This window comes from Haplochromis burtoni, unplaced genomic scaffold (genome assembly GCF_018398535.1).
Source record: "Haplochromis burtoni strain Fernald_Lab_line unplaced genomic scaffold, NCSU_Asbu1 Contig_155, whole genome shotgun sequence".
Lineage (NCBI taxonomy): Eukaryota > Metazoa > Chordata > Actinopteri > Cichliformes > Cichlidae > Haplochromis > Haplochromis burtoni.
In genome coordinates, this window is record NW_024582516.1 from 933,255 (window position 1) to 956,086 (window position 22,832).

Genomic DNA, 22,832 nt, shown 5'->3' on the forward strand with positions numbered 1-22,832 from the left:
ACAGGCCACATCGTGCAGCAGCTAATGCTGCAGAATGGCAACTGTGAATTTGGTGCTAATGACTCGGGGTGACAGAGCTCAGAGCAGAAGATGGAAATACGATGTGGGACTAATCGAGCCTGAAGCATTCTCCATTCCTCCCCCGGCTCTTTGACTCACACTCATGTGAGGCCAGCTGGGACTCCATTTTGTGCCTTTTTCTGGTTGCAGGTGCCACGTCACTGCGGAGGCTCCAAGTGCCTGATGGGTACAAATTTAAACCCCCGCCTCCTCCCCTGTCCACCTCCAATAATCCTGACCTTGACAAAAAGAGCATCTGGACGTTCTGACAGAGAGTAGCTTGTAATAACCACCAATCACAGTCTTAATGGTGCAAGTAAAATGTGTTTGAACTGGCGAGTTCAAATGGGCCGGGGTTATGTTTTGTTGTTGTAATGGTGGGGTGTTTCAGACCTGCTACATAATAAATGCCTCAGACATGTTATATAAAGGATTACGAGGCTTGTAATGGAGCTAAAGCACTCAGACTGGCGAAAATAGGGTTTGAAAACAGCGAGTTTAATATCAGTATCATAATTACTGAGATTATTGTGAGATGTTGAGTAACGTATTGTGCTGGGCCTATTGTTTGAAGGTCTCAACAGATTTTAAATGATGTGCTATGATAATCTGATGAAAATGGGTAACAGCGTGTGCATAACACCCAGTTCATGGGTCTTGCATGTAAAGACTAGTTTTCTGTGTTTGCATCACTTTTAACCTTTGCTGTTGAGACCCTGTTATGTTTTTATAATCCACTCTGTTGTAAGAACATGAGGTGCCATTCTTATAATTTGGTTCTTCGCTTGGATTGTTTGAGTACAGTGAACTCATTGCCATGTTCTAGAAAACCCTGAAACTATGCTTTGAGTTGGTACTAAGGAGCTGAAATTGGGCCAATTACACCACCAACCCCATGACCGAACCGATAAGACGAGAAGGATCTGTGCTTTTATGTTGCTTGTGCAGCAGAAATGGACAGGAGTGACACTTAGTGTGGTCTTCTGTAACTGTAGCCCATCTGCTTCAATGTTTCATGTGTTATGAAACCAGAAGAGAGGCTCTTCTGTATACCTCAGGTGTAATGTGTGGTTACTGTTGCCTTCTTCTCACCTCGAAGCACTTTCTTCCTCATTTTGTTGCTTGGTTTAAATGTCAGGAGACTGTCTCGACCATGTCTGCATGCCTCTATGCACCAAGATGCTGCCGCATGATTGGCTAGTTAGATATTTGCATTAATGAGGAGTTGAGCAGTTGAAAAGATTCAACATGACAGCAAATTTCCTAAACGAGTAAAAAAGAAAAGAAAATTGTTATGCCTTTTTAGATCAGAACTATTTTTCTTGATAGAAAAAAACAGACTACAATCTGTTATTTAAGTTTAAGATTTTATTTATAATGTGTTTATTTACTCAGTTTGTCTCCAGGTGGTGTCTGGTGCTTTTGAGGAGGAGGGGTGACACGTTCTCCCTGAGGACATGTAACATTAACTGACAACTCGTCGCTTGTCATCAAAGTTACTCGGTCCTGCATTTAAACCTGGTTGAAATGTGGTTGCAATTCTTTTGCCAGCCAGGCTGCACAAAAAAAACAGGACAGACGCTCAAACCAATTCCATTGAAAAAAGAACATGATAGTTCATTTGACTGCGGGTACGAGATTCTTCACCTTTCATTTGCCCTTGATGTTCCCGCTAATGAAATCCTAAAATAACCTGCCGGCTGCTGAAAAAGTGGGTCAGAGCACCATTGTGACGCGGACTCAGTACAAAGTAGTGCATTGTGGGTATTTACCCCTTCGGTAGAATTGAGGTAGAGACCAGAGACTGCGCACTGGTGGATGCCTATTCTTGTGCTTTTCTCTGCAGTGCCATGGTTTTGCCAGTGGAGCAGTCAGCATCAGTTTATGTCAACATGCAATCATATTTTTATCTCCAGATTTTAACTGGGCATATTTCTGCTCTGCCCGCTTTTATGTCTAATCTTTCTTTACTGCAGGACATCTCGTGGATGAGTTGCCACTAGAGGTAAGAAGCACTAGAGGACAGTGTGTACTGGTGTCTGTGTGGCCAAACCTATCATGCAGACAGCCCTTCGGTGAACATCTTCTCATACTGCAGTTGATTAGATTACATTTGATAGGCTATTAGGACATGTGTGACATCCCATTATTAAGCCAAATATGTGGAGTTGTGGACAAGACAACGTGGACCAATGCTTTAAAAAAGACACCATAAAAAATGCAACGCCAGCGTTTTCTTCTCCTTCAAGCTGTCCATGCTGACAAATCAATCCAACCAATGAACAATCATTAACGAGACCTCTCTTAGCAATTATAAAATGTAGAGGGGGAAACAAAGCCAAGATGCTAATCTCAAACCACAGAACCGCTCCACAATGACGGCCTTTCTGGCAGCACTGCTCGATCAACAAGTCTTGAGGTATTGCTGGTGCGCTCTCCATCTGGCTGCCACTGATAAGAACTTACTGGGAGCTGCTGGATAATAGTCTCGCAAGCTTAAAAGCGCAGAGGGGGGCATAATGTATTCTGAGGGTATCCAGCAGGCTTGGCCTTATAAAGCAAAACCTCATCTTCCCCTTTCTGAATGCATTTTGGGCAAAGACAGCCCCTTCGATGTAGCCAGTGGGTGCTGAAGGGATGGTACTGCGAGGACATCACGCTGACATAGTCATGATGTTGCCTCAAGCTCGTTTATTTCCTGAAGAAACAGGATGGCAGTATTCAGTCACAACATATGCGGAACATCCATGATATATGTCGGTGTTTGTAGGACATTTAAAATGAACTGTTCCTGTGTGGCAGGCCCCCATGGCTCTGCCTCTTTGTACTGAATGGAATATATAAAGCTTGTGTGACCTCTATTTTCAGGGTCAGAGCAACTCCATGTTTTTTTTTTAGTGTGTACCCCTTAGGTGTCCTCAGACAGACAGAGGGGTGAAAAAAATGATGAATGGTTATATGCTGTAGGTTCTTTTAAACTGTTAGCAGTCGGACGTACCGCCCACGGGACATTGGATGGTTTAGGGGACTAATAGGACTGCTAAGGGGTTAATATCTGACCAACTGTGCACACTTGTGTGATAGCAGTTGCACAAACAGTGGACATTTTGTTAATCTGCATTCTCCCACAAAAGTAAAAAGAAAAAACCCCAGAAAAGACTATTTTTTACCCTCTTCTCCATAGAAACTGGTGTTAAGAGGTGATGCTTGTGACGTAGAAGAACACGCGAAATGACAGCTTGAAGGAACCCCAACCCCACCCTTAAATCCTGTTGGTTATTCGTCCAGTGACGCAGGGCAAAGCAGACATCTTTGGGCCAAAAAAGAGAAAAAAATCATTTGAAGGGGACTGGGTACATGCAGACAAACAACTTAGACAGTGAATGCATCACAATATGTTTCAGAGACGAGCTTGGATTTCATCCAAACGCCACACGAATCAGCATCATCTCAGCGGTGGCTGTTTGTCCCCAGATGTATTTCAGCATGAGTGATTCATTTGCAGGTCCTCTGGGTCTTTTGGGGTTTAATGATAAGGAAAAAAATGCGTAGATTATTTTAAAAGAAGATGAAGAAAGCGGAGGAGTGAAATGACTAAAATGCCACTGGCCATTAACCGCTGATCAGAGCTGTCGTATTATCTGGAAACACAGACAGATGTGAGGTTTAGCCGCGAGGCAAATGCGAGTGTCTTTCATGGTGACAGTAGAAAGCCAGTCAGAAAAGGCAATGAAAGAAAGACGTGATGATGTGTAACATACAGCATCTCTGGTATTTCTCTCATAGGATGAGTGTTTGCAGTTTTTCATGGAGGAGGGATTTTTATCAAATTAGCAGCAGCAGATCTTTCCTTCAACTTGACCTTTGTTATGATAACACATGTTAATTTCACAGTGCTGGGTTTTCCAGTCTGTCTGTTTTCACACATTGCATGTTCCCTTATACGTGCCTTTATAGATTCACAGGATAATAAATAAATAAATATATCTGCAGATAATGAAAGGTTTTAAGGACAACTGGCATTCTTGCTATCAGTTGCTGTTATAGTTTTTTTCATATGTGTGAGATCATATCTTGAGAAGACTTGTATATGTACCCATATTTGTTTGGGACTATACAAGTCTAGTAAAGATGGCAGCATTTGCTGACCATGTCCATCCCTTTATGTCCAAAGTGTAGCCATCTTCTGATGAGCAGGACAGCACTTCATGTGAAAAGCCCGGTAATGTCAAAGTGGTTTCCTGAACATGTCACTAAAATAGCCTCAGGCACAGTCACCAGATCTCAGTACTAAAATACTTGAATTTCATAGCTTCTAATGAAGCTCCAATATGCAGTTGGATGGAGAACCAGGCCATATAGGTATATTTTTAAGCCTTTTAATGTTAGGCATTTGTAACAGGTAATATGGGAGTGTAGCTATAAGTTAAATCAGAACTTTTTTCTCTGGATGTCATCCTTTATATAAGTCAAGTCAACTTTTACCACGGCTTAAAGGGATGCTATAACAAAAACTCCCAAAATCACAGACAGAATTGTTGATAGATAGATATGAATACTGAAGCGCAAAGCGGGGCATTTGCATTGCCAAGTTATGCAACTCCTCTCTACCGGTGAACAGGACAAACTCTGTTTTGATGGTGAGTCATGGCTGGGACTGTTCAGCACAGGGTCATGAACCCCTTCTGGTTTTTCTAATGTGGGATGACAGTGGAGTGGGCAAACAGCGTGGTCAAAAGCTGTTTATTGTTCACAGTGTGTACTTTATTTAATGCACTTACTGAGATTCCTGGGCCACAGACTTTTTAACCATGCCTCTGGGGATGGCAGTGTTTTTCTTGCAATTAACTTATTGGTTTATTTGACTTGATTTTTATTTATTTGATTTTTATTTATTTAGTGCTATCATGAAGTCAGCCTTTAACCCTTTAATATATTCTCCCCTTTTTGTTTCACCTTGAAAACCATGGTGAAACAAAAAGGGGAGAATTGAAGTAATTTATGACCACATTATATTCAATATAGGAATACTTTTTAATGGCTGTGTTTCCATACATATACCCTTAGTTTTATTTATTAGAGATATTCTTAAATTTAGTCATTAGAAGTTGAAAATAATATATTTAACACTTGTATTGTCAAAGAAGCATAGATGTATTTCCATGTAGTCATAAATGACTCAACTACAAACTTTAAAGGCCCACACACAAAGTTTATGCTTTTGTTTAGTGAAGTCAGTCACAAAGCACTGTACCAAAACATTTTGGTTATTATGGTTGCTAACAGATTGCCATAATTGCCTGTAAGTTTGTTTGAAAGATCCAGACTAGCGTTTAAACACTAGCCAACACATCTTCGAAACAGTGACCAATCACCTTCAAGGTCAATGATGTGTCTTACTGCTGAAATCTACACATTTTAAAAGATGCAATGGCCTCTTTTTGTGTCACAGTTTCATTACTAATTAGTAAGTAGTTGGCCAGTGTTTGCACACAAGCTGGCATCTTTCATGCACTCTAGGACTGACCACTAGGGTTGCCAAATCCCTGAAAAATAAATAAGGGACACCTCTTGGCCAGGGCCGGGCAACCCAGTTGTCTTCACCCTTCCCAGTGTGGTAGCTCTTTTTTTGTGTGTGAAATTATTTTTTAACCATTTGACTTGAATTTGATTTAAGCAGATGCATATTCTTTGTGATATGACCATATGGGAAACAAATGATCATTTAGCCATTTATTTTTAGCTCAAAATGACAACATTAACACAGTAAAACAGGTCTCTTTCTTAAACAGAAGCCTGTCATGCTTAACTTTTGAGAATATAAGTAAATCTTTCTTTAAAAGAACTCTGTCCTGCTTAACTTAAAATTATATAAATTAATAGAAACAATAGAAAAATATTCTTGTAACAGTGCACATATTAGTGCATTTAGTACAATTGGCTTCAGTTGAGGTATTATTTCAGCTTTTCTAATGCTAATCAGCTGCTCCTGTTTGTAAACCCGCTTGTTCCCATGATTACGCATCATAACTCATCATCATTATTCATCTATGTATTACTTTTATGTATTAGTCATCTATTTGTTGTAATCATCTATCCTTGCAGTTGTTTATTACACAAAATAAATTATATTATCACACTTCTGGCCACATAGCGCTGATATTCACTGCACATGCCCATATTAACCTTAACCAGAGGGTTTAAAAAAAACAAACCAGTGTTTACATACCATATCTGCTTCTGCCGTGGCCTGGTGGACAAGAAATTGGTTAAGGGTTCCCCGAGCTTTCACGCCCCTCATGTTCTTCATGTGCCCACCATTAGAAGCATGCCTATGGAAAAAGTGCGCCGGCACACAGTGCAGTGCGCTTTATAGGTGTTATCGTGCACTTTTCCAGCCAGGTGTTTTCCTTTTCCCATTCCTCCCTGTACTTTTGCAGCCTTTTTTTTCCTTTCTCTGAGCGGAACAAACATTGCTGCTCTAATGCTGGGCTTACACTGTGCGATTTTTGGCCCATTTTGAGCCGATTTTTGAGTCGTGCGACCGATTTGGTGATCGGCCCAATTTTGGCCTTCATCGTGCATCGTGTAGTATACGTGGGGTAACGAGAAGCGATTAACACCTCGAGCAGCTCCCGATCATCAATCGCTCGTGAGGGTGTCACCGCAGCTGCTCACGCGCAAACACGTAAACGTCGGTGAAAAAGACGGAGCAGCACGGCTGTGCAGCGTGTGATCTGGACACAAGCGATGGAGGCACAACTTGTAGAACTTTGGAAAGCTCATCCGAGCCTTTTCGATGTGGCATCACAAAATTATCACGACCACAACAACCGTGAAAATAGTTGGATTTACATTGCTGCTCAATCACAGCTGCCTGATTAATGTTTTTCATTAGAAATTTAGCAAAGTTGATGGTGGTGGTGTGCGTGTCTGTGTGAGTGAAAGACAGAGAGAGCGAGCGACAGATTTTCTGTTATAACCTTCATTTTATGGAGGCACAGTGTGAGCACTCAGGTCGCATCAGAGCATCGGGCGGTATAGTGTGAGACCTGCATCGTGACCTACCAACTTCTAACCCCTGCGAGTCAATCGTGCAGTTTGAAAATCGCACAGTGTATGTCCAGCTTTAGGTGTACTGTCGTCCGAGACTTGCACCGCAGTGTCGGCGTTTGTTTCCCTGTTGGCCATGCTTCTTGTTGTGGTCATCTGTTGTCTTCCGGTATTTTCTCCGTAAGCGACCTTTCCTCGACCAATGAGATGAGCGGTAATCTGAATTGTCATACTCGAATTGTCATAAGTGTGCTGTCAGCTCATTGGTCACAAAGCAGGAGAGGGGCTGGGAATTATGTTTTCCAACAAAGCGTTAATTCCATTGAAAGTTATAGACTACTTTTGATTATCACTGTATTACGGGACAAAGTGCGTCCCTTATTAGCTCAATACGGGACGTGTACTTTTGTTTCGAAATACGGGACGATTCCGTTTTTTAAGGGACGGTTGGCAACCCTACACAGAAGTCTGCTAGCAACCAAGGCAATCGCAAGTATGTTTTTGGTACAACACCAAGAGCCTCAACTGCCAGAAACTAACCATTAACTGGTTGGAGAATGACCATTTTCCCTAGCATAAGTAGGCACCAGTGGGTTTTAGAACAGTCTCTAAGCATGTGTGACAGAAGGCTAAGATAGTAAACAACATGACTTAGCATAAATTAGATAAATTACCATGTTAGCATGCTGAAGTTTAGCATTTGACTCAAAGCACCGAACCAAATATTTGATATCTATCAAACCCTTCCAGTATACACACTGTGGTAAAAGTCTTATACATATTTATAGAAAACTAATAATTCAACATAATTATTAGCTTTCTGTGAATAGCTCGAATTAGCATATATAGAGCTGCAAAGGGTGCTAATGTCTCAAAGAAATACTGTGTCCAATTAAGGAGATCAAAATGAAAATTAAATGTCTGAATATCAAAGGCAGCTATAAATAGACTGTCATTCATCCAATTCACATCCTACAGCCTTCAATAAATCCATTCACGAAGCTCATGAGATACTTAGATTAGCTATATATGTTGAGGTTGTGCTGCACTTCCCCAGTTTTCATGGTGTGCTTGCCTGCATGATAGCAAAAGAAACAAATTTGCAAGTAGAGATTGTCTAATTTCATGTGACTCCTAGCAGTAAAAGTGGCCCAGACTATGCACATTAATGTTATAATGAGCAAGGTTGTCAGGTCAGCTGAACAAAGGTTGACCAAATTGAGCAGCATGCATGTATATTGTAGTAATGATTGCCTAATGATCTTTCTATCAACTGCACAATCCCAATACTCATTTCAGTGCTTCATGATATGTGTGCACCACAGCTGGGTAAGTCACAGCCCAGTGGTTTGCCACAATGGCGGCCAGTCATTGACGCCAGCCATGAGCCTGTCATGCATTCACACCACGTACCCACGGTCACAATAGCCTCATCAGTAGCCTTATTCAATCAGTCTTCACAGACTGAGTCGACTCGGGTGCTGCAGACCCAGCCAGCCATCCACTGATCTGCATGACAGCGGCATCAACAATCAGAGCGTCACTCCTTAAATCTCCTTGAAGTGATCTCTGATTTCCGTTGATTGTGTCCTACCATTATTCCACTCAGCATTTTCAAGTATGTCCATGTGATTAGTACAGCGAATGAAGGGAGAATGGGACACTGTGACACTGTTTCTACTAATTACTTTAGCAGCAGTGCACAAAATAGGTGGACGGAGACATTGGGCTTATGTAGGTCAACGAATAGACAGGAAATTCAAGATATTTACATAAACATTTACATTTCTGTGGCTTCGGAATAGAAGCTTGAAGGATAAAGCAATAAAACACTAAGACACGATGGTGGTGCAACACTCATGGCTACCAATATCATGAGAGCGGTATCGATTCCTACATTCCACATACAAAGAGTCAGACGGGACTTATCAATATCTTTATCAATCAGTCAATCAAACCTAATGAATTCTTGCTTGTCCTTCAGGCCAGCATATCATGAGCAGAGGTTTGAGGCCACACAAATGTTTATGGCTGCTTTTAAAGCAGCATGCTCTAGAAAAGGCATAAAAGGGAGAAATTGAGCCCAATCTTTATGAACATTTATGCTTCAGTTTTCTTTGTAATGTGACGTCAAAGTCACTAAAGTTGTATAATGTTAAAGAAAACTTGCTCTAACCAAACTTTTAAGTGTTTATTGTGATTATCCAATCACTACTATGCTTTGATATACTGCACAATATTCATTATTTCTGCATAACACCAAAATAAATGAATAAATCACAATGCAGTGATATCTGTAATATTCCAGAGTTTAATGAGTGGGTTAGAGCAGACAAAGCTGAATGACTTGCTTGCAAGTGGCACTTCATTTTCAACAACATAATTGTTCTCAACCCTTGCACTGCTCTGAATCCCAACACATTTCACAAATGATCTGCCTGTAAAGGACTGAAGACATGTCTGAAAGCAGCTTCTTTCATTTCAGGTAAGACTCTCTGTTTCTTAAACCGTGTTCCAGAGATTTTTTTCTTTTTGTTGGAAAATTAAGGTAATATTTCTGCTTTTACAAAACATGCAGGACCTAAACTGACTGAGAAAAATCAGTGTCGAATCAAACTAGACGGATGCACATTTCCATACTGTATGCAGAATGGATTATTCAGCCATCACGCAGCCATCTTACGTGTGTCATGAGATGAGCTATCTCGTCAGCGCAGCATCAGTGCGAAAGGATGATGCTTCACGGTGTAGAGACTAGCGACTCAGAGTGCAGCAGAGCAGTATGTAGGTTACCTGTCAGGAAATTAAGCCTATTAACCGCTTATGTAACACGTAACACATTTCACTGTGGGCACGTGGGTTCTCGTCCAATATTTCATATGTGGTATTTGGCAAGGAGGGTTTTTTGTTAAACCGGTGTACTTTGGAGTAAGTTGTTACACAACCTACTTGTGCGTGTGTTGGACATATAATTTTGTAAGAGTGATGTGTTTCAATGTGGGAAAAAATTGTTTAAATCAAAGAACAATCTCATACTTCTAGTTTTCAGTTCTCTGTATGTTTGTTTTCTCAAATGTCAAGCCTTAGATTCAAGAGGACCAATGCTCGTTAGGCTTCATGGGAGGGGGGGGAGTCATCATTAAGCCACTGACACTACAGAGTTTTGTTCGTTTGTAAGAGTGTGAATGGGTGAATGAGAAACACACTGTGAAGCCCTCTATATAAGCAACTTAAGGCTAAATAAGTCCAGACTGTTTCTCATTCCCTTGAAGAAGTCCTATAACTTATCACCAATGGTGATGAGACGGCTTACAGGGAGGAGGTCAGCGCCCTGACCCACTGGTGTCAAGACAACCATCTCACCCTCAACGTCGCAAAGGCAAAGGAGTTGATAGTGGACTTCCGGAGGTGCAGAGAAGTACACACCCCCATCACCATCAACGGCGCTGCTGTGGAGAGAGTGAGCAGCTTCCGGTTCCTTGGTGTACATCTGGCTGAGGATCTTACGTGGTCAGTACACACAAACAAAACAGTGAAGAAGGCGCAGCAGCGCCTCTTCTTTCTCAGGAGACTGAAAAGATTTGGCATGAGCCCCCGCATCCTCAGGACCTCTATCACTGTGCCATTGAGAGCATCCTCACTGGATGCATCACCACCTGGTATGGCAACAGCATCGCCTACAACTGCAAAGCTCTCCAGCGAGTAGTGCGGTGCTCTGAACGGATAATTGGAGGTGAGCTTCCCTCCCTCCAAGACATCTACAGGAAGCGCTGCCTGAGGAAAGCGGGGAGGATCATCAAGGACTCCAGTCACCCCAGCCATAAACTGTTCAGACTACTTCCATCAGGAAGGAGGTTCTGCAGCATCCGGTCCCGTACCAGCAGACTGAGAGACAGCTTCTTCCATCAGGCCATCAGACTGCTGAACACGTCATAGACACCTCAGCTTCACTACTGGAACTTCAACATTATGCACTCCACACTGTACAGTAATGCCACTGTTTTGCACATGTCTCAACTCTGTATATTTTATATATTTTATTTATTGTTTACTCTATTTAATTTGTAAAATATGTGTACACACACACACACACACACGTAGAAAAATATTTAGTATACACATCCAGAAATGCATATACTATTATATATTGTACATATATTTATTAGTTTCAGATGTAGCCATTCTTGTATTTTGCTTGTTTACATTATTGTATTTTGCACAACTCTGTTGCTTGTGAAGCTCGCACACAAGAATTTCACTCACATGTGCTGTACCAATGTACCTGCACATGTGATGTGACAATAAAAGTGATTTGATTTGATTTTGAACCTTGTGTCCCAGGGAAACCTGTATGTGCTCATATGTGAGTGCAAGGTAATGGTGTGGTACTTCCAGCCATTAGGTTATTATGTAACCAAAGTGAGAGCTGTGTTGGTCCATTATATTTTCAGTGTGTGGTGGACTCTGTTTCTATCCCTGCATGCAGGATCTCAAGGTGCCGCTAGGATGTCAACTTTAGGAATCTCAAAATGGCACTTCAGTGTGTGCTTTTGGCACACAGTGACGAATCAGATGGTAATCTTCGCCAAGGTGTTTACATCTGAAAGTGAAGCAGCCAGGTTGAGAGTCAAATCCCCAATTCTAAGGCCAGTATCCTTTTGGATTGCCAGAGGAGTTTATGTCTTGTTCACACATGAAGGTAGAATGTGAGATAAACAGGTTTGTTAGACCAGTGTTAATAGTAATGTGCTCATTTTACTGGTGAAGAAGGCAGCTTTGCCTCCACGAAGCAGAAGACAAAGCAGAAGAAAAGTTGCTGCAGTTTTAAGCAACACATTCAAAAATATCAACTTAATAGTCACAGCATTGCCATATTTTTTTGATCCATTGCCCAGTAACCATGAGTGAAAATGTCATATCTGCAAAACATCCTGCGCTCTGCGTTTTGGTAAGTGAATAGTTTTTGATTGCTGTGGGAACTAATCAAAGTCAGATGATTGTGACAGTAAATGTTGGTATTTTGTGACAGTTTGTGCTTTAGCTTCATGACAATACAGATAATAGTTGCTGAAATATTTTACCTTGTACCTGGTGAACATAAAACAGTGCTGTAAATTAGCTAATATCAGAGGAAATGGGCAAAATTACCAAGTTGTATAAAAGTCACAAGGACAAGCAGTAAATGAAAATCATCCCTGAGTTGTTTTCCTTTGTATGTTTCTGGTGCTAAACTGGTGAAATAGTGAGGACTGGAGCACAGGGAGAGTCTGCACACTGTACTGGACCTTTGCCCGCTCTAATCACGAGGCTATTATTGCCATCAGTGCATCTCCATCCTTGGTTTTGGTTCAGCTTCCAGGAGCCATTTGTGAAGCAGCAGAGCAGGAAATGAGGTTGGTGCACTGCAGTTGCCCAAGCCCGGAGGTTGTGCTTGAGGGACCCACACTTTAAGTCAGCACGTTGATTATTCAGCCCCCCCCCACCCCCCCACCCCCACTTTCCCCCTCCTCCCAAGGCCGGACAGTGTGGGTCATCGGTGGGGGGTACTGGTGCTGAAGACAGAACTAGGATTCATAAAGTGCCGGTAATAGACAGAGACATCACTGCTCGCCAGATTTATTATTGGCCAAAAAGCAGGCGCCGCAAAGCCAAATGATTGATGAGGCTTTGTGACATGGTCAAAGCACTGGACCTACTGTCGTTCTTTTTTTTTTTTTTTTTTTCAAATGAGACTGGAGCCATTTGAAATTAGTTTTTGGAGGGTGTCTTATTTTTCTTTCTCCTTGGAAATTGCCATTTCCTTGTTATGTCTTTTCCAGTCGATCCTACCAAACTTTCTCCGGACTTTTCTATAATCAGAGTATAATTTCAGCCTTTGTGTGTGTGTTAGTTATCAGGGAAATGCCTCCATTATTCATAATGCTGTTTATCTAGGAGTAATTGCTTACAGTTCCCCAAGTCACAAATTTACTCCCTAAAAAAAGAGTCAATAAATGCAAACAATAAAGTAACTGCCTGTGCAAAGAGAAAAGACAAAAGTACAACATTAAAGAGCCTTTATGCATGTGTTCCTGTGAGATAATACCTGAGAAGCTGCATGAATATTTCAGCTTAAGCGTGAGGTTACCTAAATCAGTTAACTGCCTATTACATGTCATCTTGCAGAGTGGGTTGTTTTCCTTTACTGAACGGAAATAACAGTGACCCTAATGGTCACAGCTTGCCTGATGGTTTATGAATTACAGTATCTGTGGAGAGCATAAAGCCTTATTCATTTCAGAAATGAAAGAATCGAAGCATACGTGGAGCTACACAGAGCATGTGTCATGTTAAACAGAAGAAAATCCAGACTTTTATTGTAAGAAACTGTCATACTGAAAGCGTTTGTCTGTATACAAGTGATTGCTAATGCAAGTCTGTGTGATCTTTGACTGACTGTGTCAAATCAGCTGTACAGTACCCAGAATCTTCCAATTAAAGTGGTGAATTGGTTATGATCAATCAGCCAAACATGTGTAATATTCTTCCTGACTCGACTGCACGACACGATGAAGACACGCCTCTGCGTGTTCAGGAGAAAATAATCGCTGTGCCATCTGTTAGTGTGTTTGATAAATTATCAGCTTCACTGCTACAACAATTACTTTCTGACAGTTTTGGCAGAATCAATAATTTACAAAGGAAACTATGCTGCATGAAGTCTCACTTCTCTCCTCTGGACTGTTAATTGTTTTTAAGTGTTTGGTGCACTGACAAATCAAATGTACTATTAATGTAAACAAACGAGATGACTGAAAGGCAAATGATAGCTCGCTTCACACATCATGAGCACTGATAGAGACTGGTTTTGTCAAAATTAAGAAGACAAACAGGTCGTTATAGATTTGTTTTTTACTGGCTTTTCCCTGTGTTGTGAAGCTTTTAAAGAGTCACTCTTAAGCTAAAGAGTGATGAGAGTTTCTTCAGCCATCATGTCTGCAGCTTTACATCTTAAGAGGCTATTAGTGTGTAATGGATGCAACTTTCTAAGAAGACTGTCATGTAGTTCTAAAAGTCATGGCCACTTTATTAGGTGTTTTTTTTCAGCTGCTCGTTAATGGACTGGCAGTTCTTTGGGTTAAAATGGTTTGTTGATGCCAGACGTTAGAGGAAAAGTGCCAAGAGTAACTCGAATAACCAACGTTTACCAAAGTGCATCTCTGAACAAACAGCACATGAAATCTTGAAGCAGCAGAACAGCCACTCCTGTCACCTGACAACAGAAAACTGAGGCTGCAATCACAGGGGCTTGCCAGAATTAGACAACTGAAGACTGGAAAAATCTTCCCTGCTCTGATGGGTCTTGATTTCTGCTGCCACATACAGACTGTAGGGTTAAAATTTGGGTCAAAGTACATGAAAGCATGGCTCTGTACTGCCTTGTATCAATGATTCAGATTGGTCATGGCGCAGATTTTGTAGCAACTACTAGCCCCAGCTCAGCTGAGTCAGTCTTTCCCTCATTCCGAGACCTCTGAAAACGCTTCCCTGATGGCTTTACAGACTCAGTCACTATTTCAATGTCATATTAAATAAACCATTACGTTCATTTGGTAAATTATGGTCATTATTAGAGTCAAGAAGGAAGATCATCCAGAATATCTTGATTGGCTAATGAGGTGTGGTGCCTTGGTTTCTCACACCTCGCTTTCAAAACACGAAGACGGCAACGCTGAAAACATCAAGGTCAGTTTTTCATAATAGGGCTAATCAATAGATGATGTCACGTTAGTCTTTTTTTTTTACAGTCTGTGCAAACAGGGCGCTCACATGCAGTGAAAATAAATATAATCTCTTTCTCAGGTTTTGTTCATCCTTACAATATTTGACTCTCTGACTTCATTCTACGTGTCAAAAACGATAAAGAGTTGGACTTACTGATATAAAATGACTGCATTAAATAAACTTTATGTGAAGCAGGTTTCAGATAACATCACTCGAGCCCTTTGAACTGAACTCTCAGCCGAGCTCTGCTGGCACTGCTGGGACTCTTTCCCCAGCAGCACCCGTGTAATGGGACACTGCTGAATGATGCTGAGAGGAGCACCAGAGCAGCCATGGCCTGTTTCACCTGACTCGCTCCTTGTTGTCGTCCGTATACTCGCCCGTTGTTAGCTTGTCTTCTGCAGGTTAATTTATGACACTATCAATTGATCGGCTGCTGGCTACTGGATGTCCTCATGCCTAAGATAATTACTAAAACCAATTACTTGGGGATAATAACTTTGCGAGTGTTCCTTATTCTTGATGTATAATACATAGCAGAGGTGGCTGGGGCACACAGGAACAACATCCTGCTCTGGTCTGTTGCTGCTGCTGCTGCCATCCACAACTGATACCCAAGCATGTTAATGCACTTAGGAAAGAGTAAGTATGATACTGACTTTTATACTGGCTGATCCAGCTTCTTGACTTACCTAAACATGTTTTCAGCTTTGACTGCAAACATAAACACGTCAAGGCTGCTTCATTTGGATTTCTTATTTGCAAACTTTGGGAGTGGCAAAGTAGTAGCCCAGTGCAGGCTGTATGGATACCGTGTGTGTGTACGCGTGCATATGTGAAAGTGTAATCTATGCTTTATCCTTACCATCCATGTGTCTCTGTTCGCTTTGTGCCTTTTCACTGCAAGCCATCAAAGGTCAGTAAAGTTAGTTCACTTGTAATAATTTGGCAACATTTAAGTCTGTAAAGATTGTAAAGTGTAACTTATGTTTACTATGTGGAGAAGTTAAGCTGCTACAGCTGTCGATGAACTGTTTGCAAGATGTGACATGCCTTATTGTTTGTACTTTTATATTATTTCTAATAAATTCTGTGGCTATGCTTTCAAGTTTCGTCTATTCACATGGGCTTATTTGACTTGATATTATGAGGATCTTTTTCTGTGTCTTTCCAGTCGTAGCCACTTGCTTCAGAGAATTCTTTTACCAAGCTCATGTTGTCTGAGTGGGAGCGCTGTGTTTTTTGACTTTGATGAGCCCAGTGAGGCAGATTATCTCAGCTTGTAGACGGGCAAACTTCATGTGCCAAGGTTAAGCTGAAACGTTAACCTATTCATCAGGGTTACAGAGTAGCCTCAAGTGGCCAGACGTCCTGATCAGACGCCACTCAGATCAAGGAGTGTGCCTTCACTTGACTTAAAAAAAACCCACACATTTATATTTAATTTTCACATAAACAAGACACAAAACAACAGCAACAAAACTGTATTATTTCTATCAAATAATAGCAAAGCAGTAAATACATGCTCAGTTACACATCTGCATTTCATTATTTGTGCACACAGACTATGGTTAATGCCACAACCTTTAACAGCTAATGAAAAGTGACAGGCAGCCAGTACTCTGGGGCACACAAGCTTAAATAACCACATGCATGCAGTCACAAACTCACGCACACTGCCTCCTCTAAAGGGTTACTTCCTTGCAGCTTGTGATCCTGTTGGAGGTGTCCACTGTGAGTCCTTAGGTTTCGCCCTCCCCTCTCATGTGTCGCAGCATGTTGACACACACAGGCAATGATGTATTATTGAGGATGTCTGTGGATTACTTGGGCAATGTACATTACAAGTGCAATTACCTACACAAGGATACATGTATAGGAGTCTAATTGCTCTGCATGGGCAATGGCTGATGATATCTCTGCAAAATAATGTGCCTGTCTGCCAGTTTTATCTTGCTGTGTGCAGGAATCTGTACAATTTAAATCATCTTAACTAGTTCAGATAAAATAACTGCAGGAGCTGAGTATAAGATGGCACCCTGGGTGGCAGTCTTCTCTCACCGCAAAATAAAGTGAAAAATGATAATAAAAAGAAGAAGAAGGCTTTTTGCATCACTGTGCACTTCCACTCGAGCTAGTTTTCTTTTGTGTGTGAATGGGCATCTATATGGGGAAAGGCTCATGCTGCAACAGAGACTAATTCCTGCTAATCCCACTGTATCTCCAATCTCTCAGAGCTAGTTTCCAATGGCAGCCCTGCAGCAGGGGAATTGCTAGTGAGATTAGCTTTCGTTAGCTCCTCCTCTGTTTGTGGTACTCACTGCCGGGCCAGGCTGGCCTGCCACTGCTAACCTTTTGCACAGAAATGGATTAATTGCTTTGTTTTCCCCCCAAAAATGTGCTGCATTGATTTCGGAGAATAATGTAAGTTTGATTTAGAGAGTTGTGCTTTTGTCTTTGTTTTAGCTTTGTGGATGTGGTTCTTTGAGTTATGGGAACAAATCTGTGATGACAGACAGACACCTTTGAAGGATACACGAAAGACTCTCTTGAGATTTGGCTGTAATTGCATTTCATGTAATTATCTGATTGATCTGCAGAACCTGAACTTTCTTCTGCATATTTCCATGCAAAGACAACATATGGGTTTATTTACTAATAGCTGTTTGCTTTTTAAAATATATGTACATATTATCACCTTGCCATTTTGGATGTATCTTGCTGAATATCTTGATTAATTTGGTGTCGAATGATATCAGCCTTAAAAATTGGGAATGTGTTTGATTGGACCTGAAAGTAGGAAGCACACCCCTCTGAGTGTTTACAGAAAAGCTGTGACTTAAAGCTAAGACATCCCATTTATCTGTAACAGGACACTGAAGAGTCTTAATGAAGGCAAGCACAGTTGTTGCCTTTATTTTTATGCATTGTTATGTTATAAAGCTTCAATCTGCTGAAAATCAAAGCTATTTCCTCTAGATGTAATATTTACTGCAGATATAGATGGGCGTTAAATCCCCTAAAGACCCAATTTAACCCCCCATCTATATTGCATCCCCGGATTATCCTCAAGTAAAACACTTCCAGTTTAATTCCCAAACAAACCGTGAACTTTGAACACTCATCTGATTAAGCTTCAGGTGTTGAATTTAGAATCTGAAGGAAAAGATCTACTGTACATTATGTAGGCTACTTGCACAATAGCTTTAAATCCCCTTCATCTGAGCTCTTTACTAATGTGTTTACTCAGTTCAGACATGGATTAATAACAGTATAGCTGCACTAACTGGTGTATAATATAGGTCACACACAGCACAATGCCCCTTCTCTATCACTGACCCACATGTACATGTGTTTTTCCCATTCTGCAGGAGATATCTCTTAAAGATGTTTCCACGATCAGGGAAATCGATTGTCTTTGACAACTTTCCAGATCCGACCGACACCTGGGAAATCATCGAGACAATTGGTAAAGGGACCTATGGAAAAGTCTATAAGGTGCTTAATAAAATAGATGGAAGTAAAGCAGCTGTGAAGATACTGGATCCGATCCATGTAAGTTGAGTTTGTTACATAGTAAGTACATTGTGAAAGAGCTTTAAGACTTCTTCAATATTTTTTATGACTGAAACAAAGAAAGTAACGGCTACAATTTGGAATTGTAATATGTTTTTGTAATTTGTTTCTGTAAGTACTGGATCATATCACTTAATCTTTGAATTCAGGTGTTTTCAGGAATCCAGCGCTTAGAATAGGTCATTCTATAGAGTTCACTGAATTTCAGTATGGCACTGCAACGGATGTCGCCATTGCAACAGGTGCATTTGTGAAATTTTTCCCTCCTACATATTCCACGTATTTCACATCTGACATTTAGAAAACACAGTGATTCAGCCACAAAATGTCAGACCAAGAACTTATAGAGCGAAACTGATCAGTGCCAAGTGCACAGTGTGTAAAAATTACCAAAACTCTGATGACTCACTGACCAGCTACAGATGAACCAGCAACAGTGTCATGGACAGTCAAAGCTCATTGATGTACACAGGGAGCAAAGGCTGACCATTGGGTCTGATCCAACAGATGAGCAGATGAGAGTAGTTCAAATCGGCAAAAATGCAATGCTGGTTGTGATAGAAAGGTGTCAGAATACACAGTGCATTATAGTTTGTTGCTTATGGGGCTATAGACCAGTTACCGTGCCCATGCTGAGGCTTGTTTGCCACCAAAAGCGCCAACAAGATGCCAACAATCGACCATCTGTGGATTGTGCTGGTCAAACAAGTGTGAGGCCCCAACTACAGCAAAAGGGGGACCAACACAATTTTAAGCATAATGTCATGTTAATGCCTGATTAGTATATATATCTATACATATTGTTTTGCTCTTAGTGATGGCACAAGAAGTACACGTTAATGTCTTGTGACATGGCAAGTGTTTAATTTACATCATCGATTTCTGGGTGTTTTTACTTTCCTACATCTTTACTTTAGTTTTAGTTGATTGTTAGTGTAGTTTTCCCTGTTGTATGACACCTTAAATGTGATCGAATTTCATCTTTTTAAACTGAAAATGTGTATTTTATATGTTTCATTATTTTTTACCTTTTTTTTAGAGCTTGATATCTGGAACAGGGAGTACACATGATCTTCCAAGGTTAAAAGTCATGATTTTTCATTACATTTCACCTGAAGTGTGCCCATAGGCTATGTATACCAGCTGGTATTTAAAAGGAAATCTACACTCAACAAAAATATAAACGCAACACCTTTGTTACTGCTCCCATTCCCCATGGGATGGACGTAGAGACCTAAAATTCATTCCAGATACACAATATAACCATCCCTCCCAAACAGTGGTCACAAATCAGTCCAAATGTGTGGTAGTGGGCACATCTGCTATATTGAGATAATCCATCCCACCTCACAGGTGTGCCACATCAGGATGCTGATCTGACATCATGAGTAGTGCACAGGTGTACCTCAGACTGCCCACAACAAAAGGCCACCCTGGAATGTGCAGTTTTTTGCGCTATTGGGGGTCTGGGGACCCAGAACCGGTCAGTATCTGGTGTGACCACCATTTGCCTCATGCAGTGCAACACATCGTCGCATGGAGTCTATCAGATTGTCAATTGTGGCCTGTGGAATGTTGGTCCACTCCACTTCAATGGCTGTGCGAGGTTGTTGGATATTCGTGGGAACTGGTACACGCTGTCGTATACGCCGGTCAAGCACATCCCGAACATGCTCAATGGGTGACATGTCCGGTGAGTATGCTGGCCATGCAAGAACTGGGACATTCTCAGCTGCCATCTGCCCTGAACAATGTGAACCATGATTCATCCGTGAAGCGCACACCTCTCCAACGTGCCAGACGCCATCGAATGTGAGCATTTGCCCACACAAGTCTGTTACGGCGACGAGCTGGAGTCAGGTCAAGACCCCGATGAGGACGACGGGCATGCAGTTGAGCGTCCCTGAGACGGTTTCTGACAGTTTGTGCAGAAATTGTTTGGTTGTGCAAACCAATTGTTCCAGCAGCTGTCTGGGTGGCTGGTCTCAGACGATCTTGGAGGTGAACCTGCTGGATGTGGAGGTCCTGGGCTGGTGTGGTTACACGAGGTCTGCGGTTGTGAGGCCGGTTGGATGTGCTGCCATATTCTCTGAAACGCCTGTGGAGACGGCTTATGGTTGAGAAATGAACATTCAATGCACGGGCGACAGATCTGGTTGACATTCCTGCTGTCAGCATGCCAATTGCACGCTCCCTCATTGCTTGTGGCATCTGTGGCATTTTGCTGTGAGACAAAACTGCACATTCCAGGGTGGCCTTTTGTTGTGGGCAGTCTGAGGTACACCTGTGCACTACTCATGATGTCAGATCAGCATCCTGATGTGGCACACCTGTGAGGTGGGATGGATTATCTCAATATAGCAGATGTGCCCACTACCACACATTTGGACTGATTTGTGACCACTGTTTGGGAGGGATGGTTATATTGTGTATCTGGAATGAATTTTAGGTCTCTACGTCCATCCCATGGGGAATGGGAGCAGTAACAAAGGTGTTGCGTTTATATTTTTGTTGAGTGTAAATAGCTGGGTAGAAAACTTACTGAGAAGTAAACAGTAAAGGCCCTGCCATCTCACAAAGAAAGAAAAACCTTTATGATGTGAAAAACCTCTGGCTTTGCAAGCACAAAAAATCAAATCATCAGTGTAGTCTGACTCATTAGCTCTGCCCTCGGTAAGATAAACATCACTCTGCTCTGCTTTGTTCTCAGCCTGTGAAGAGAATAAAGCCAAGCAGGTTGGAAACACCTCAAGCGAGATTCTTGTAACTATTCTTCCCATCTACAACCATCAGCAAATTATCTCAGCAAATTGCCTCTGATGATATCAGTTTAGCACTCTGATCATTTTGGACTTGCGTTGCTTGTGGGGTGCTTTAGTACAGAGCCAAAACACAAATTTGGCATTACAGAGGAAGTGTGTGAAGACGGAGAAGAAAAAAAAGAAACGGACTAAAGAGAAGAAGACTGTCATGCTGCAGGGAAACATGATGTTAAACATGACACTGTGGGACTGATCTGTCCTATAGAGTCAACATTTTTTATAATTACTAGATTTACCATTTATAGAAGATTACCTCAGATGTCTTACATTTCTGAGCATTACCATATTTGAGTAGTCTGTTTGTTACCATTCTTCATCTATTGTGTTGTCTATTTTGAGTCTACGTTATAGTGCATGGTTTATTTAGAGGAATTTAATGAGCAGCAGGGTTCTTCTATTAAACACACTCTTCAAGTCTCATTGATTTGGGAGGGGATTTGTTTCTAATTATGAAGAAACGGAAAGTGCATCATTACCATAATCTTAATCACTGCACTCATTTCGTTCACATATAGAAGATGCAGTACAGATTTTTTAAATACTGTATGTTATGTTTAGTTCAAAGCTTTATCTTTTTCTTTTTACTTTTTTTGATGAAAAGCGATTTGTAGTCCAGTAATTTTCTGTACTTTTGCTTTCTACCTTAAGCTACATTAAATGTATAAAGCAAAGTCATTTTACATTGTGGGCCACATATAGCCACTTTGATCTTAAGTGGCCTGGATCTTTGAAATTCCCATTTCTGTCAGAAATGTAAAGAAAAGTTTAACTGCACATTTAGTCCCTAAGAAATCTTCATATATCAAAGGTGCAATTTCAACAAAGTGTTAAGTAGTTTGTTGCCCTGTCTTTGTTGTAATTATAAAACTATTTTTTTTTGTTTTTTTACAGACAAAACATGAAAAAAATGTAATTACTTTGGTTTAGCATGAACGTAGGAAGTCTAAAAAATTATGCCCTCCTTCACATTTTCCAAAACCATCCATTGGAATTAGAGTCTTTGCCGTGCCCATTTTGACCCCCAAACCATATGTTTGAAATCAAAAATCTGGTTTCAGGACTCTGTACGAGGGGTGTCAGACTTCCGATGCCACCAACTACAATAGGATTCTGCTCAGTACTATTTATCAGTACTACTCAGTACTACTACTGCTACTGTTTATCACTTGTGATATAGTACTAAATACTGTACAAGATTAAATGTCCGCCAGCACGATTTGCATTATATGCTAAAAGTTCCCGGTCTTTAGGCTTTAATAACCGTGCAACATTCAGAAGAAGAGTATACGATGACTGCTGTATTTAACATGTCCTGGATATGTCCTTTCGCCCACATTAAATTACAGAATAAATGGTGGAGACTTTGCATAGTGTCCGAAGGTCGGTCGCTCTGTTTTTCTTTGATCAAATCAGGCAACCGATGACGTTCTTGATATTTAAAAAGGTTGCAAAGCAGTTAAATGAGGAGCTGCAGATACATGTCTTAGAAGTCACAGGACAAAGAAATGAATCATTCTCAAAGTCTGGTTTATGGACATTGCATTGGCTGTGTATCTG

General features: G+C 41.1%; 1 protein-coding gene across 4 annotated transcripts in view; it reads left to right on the forward strand.

Annotated features, from left to right (window-relative positions):
- The first annotated feature begins 7,554 nt into the window (after nt 1-7,554).
- The window catches only part of myo3a (myosin IIIA), a 75,953-nt gene continuing 60,675 nt past the window's right edge, over nt 7,555-22,832 (forward strand). For 2 of the 4 annotated variants that reach the window (XM_042224914.1, XM_042224916.1), the window contains exons 1-2: nt 7,556-9,598; nt 18,249-18,432. In XM_042224914.1, coding sequence (XP_042080848.1) covers nt 9,570-9,598; nt 18,249-18,432 — 213 coding nt within the window. In that variant the 5' untranslated portion in view covers nt 7,556-9,569. Of the gene's footprint in view, nt 9,599-17,023; nt 17,302-18,248; nt 18,433-22,832 lie in introns of those variants that run through there. The other 2 variants (XM_042224913.1, XM_014336737.2) reach the window with 2 other exon arrangements.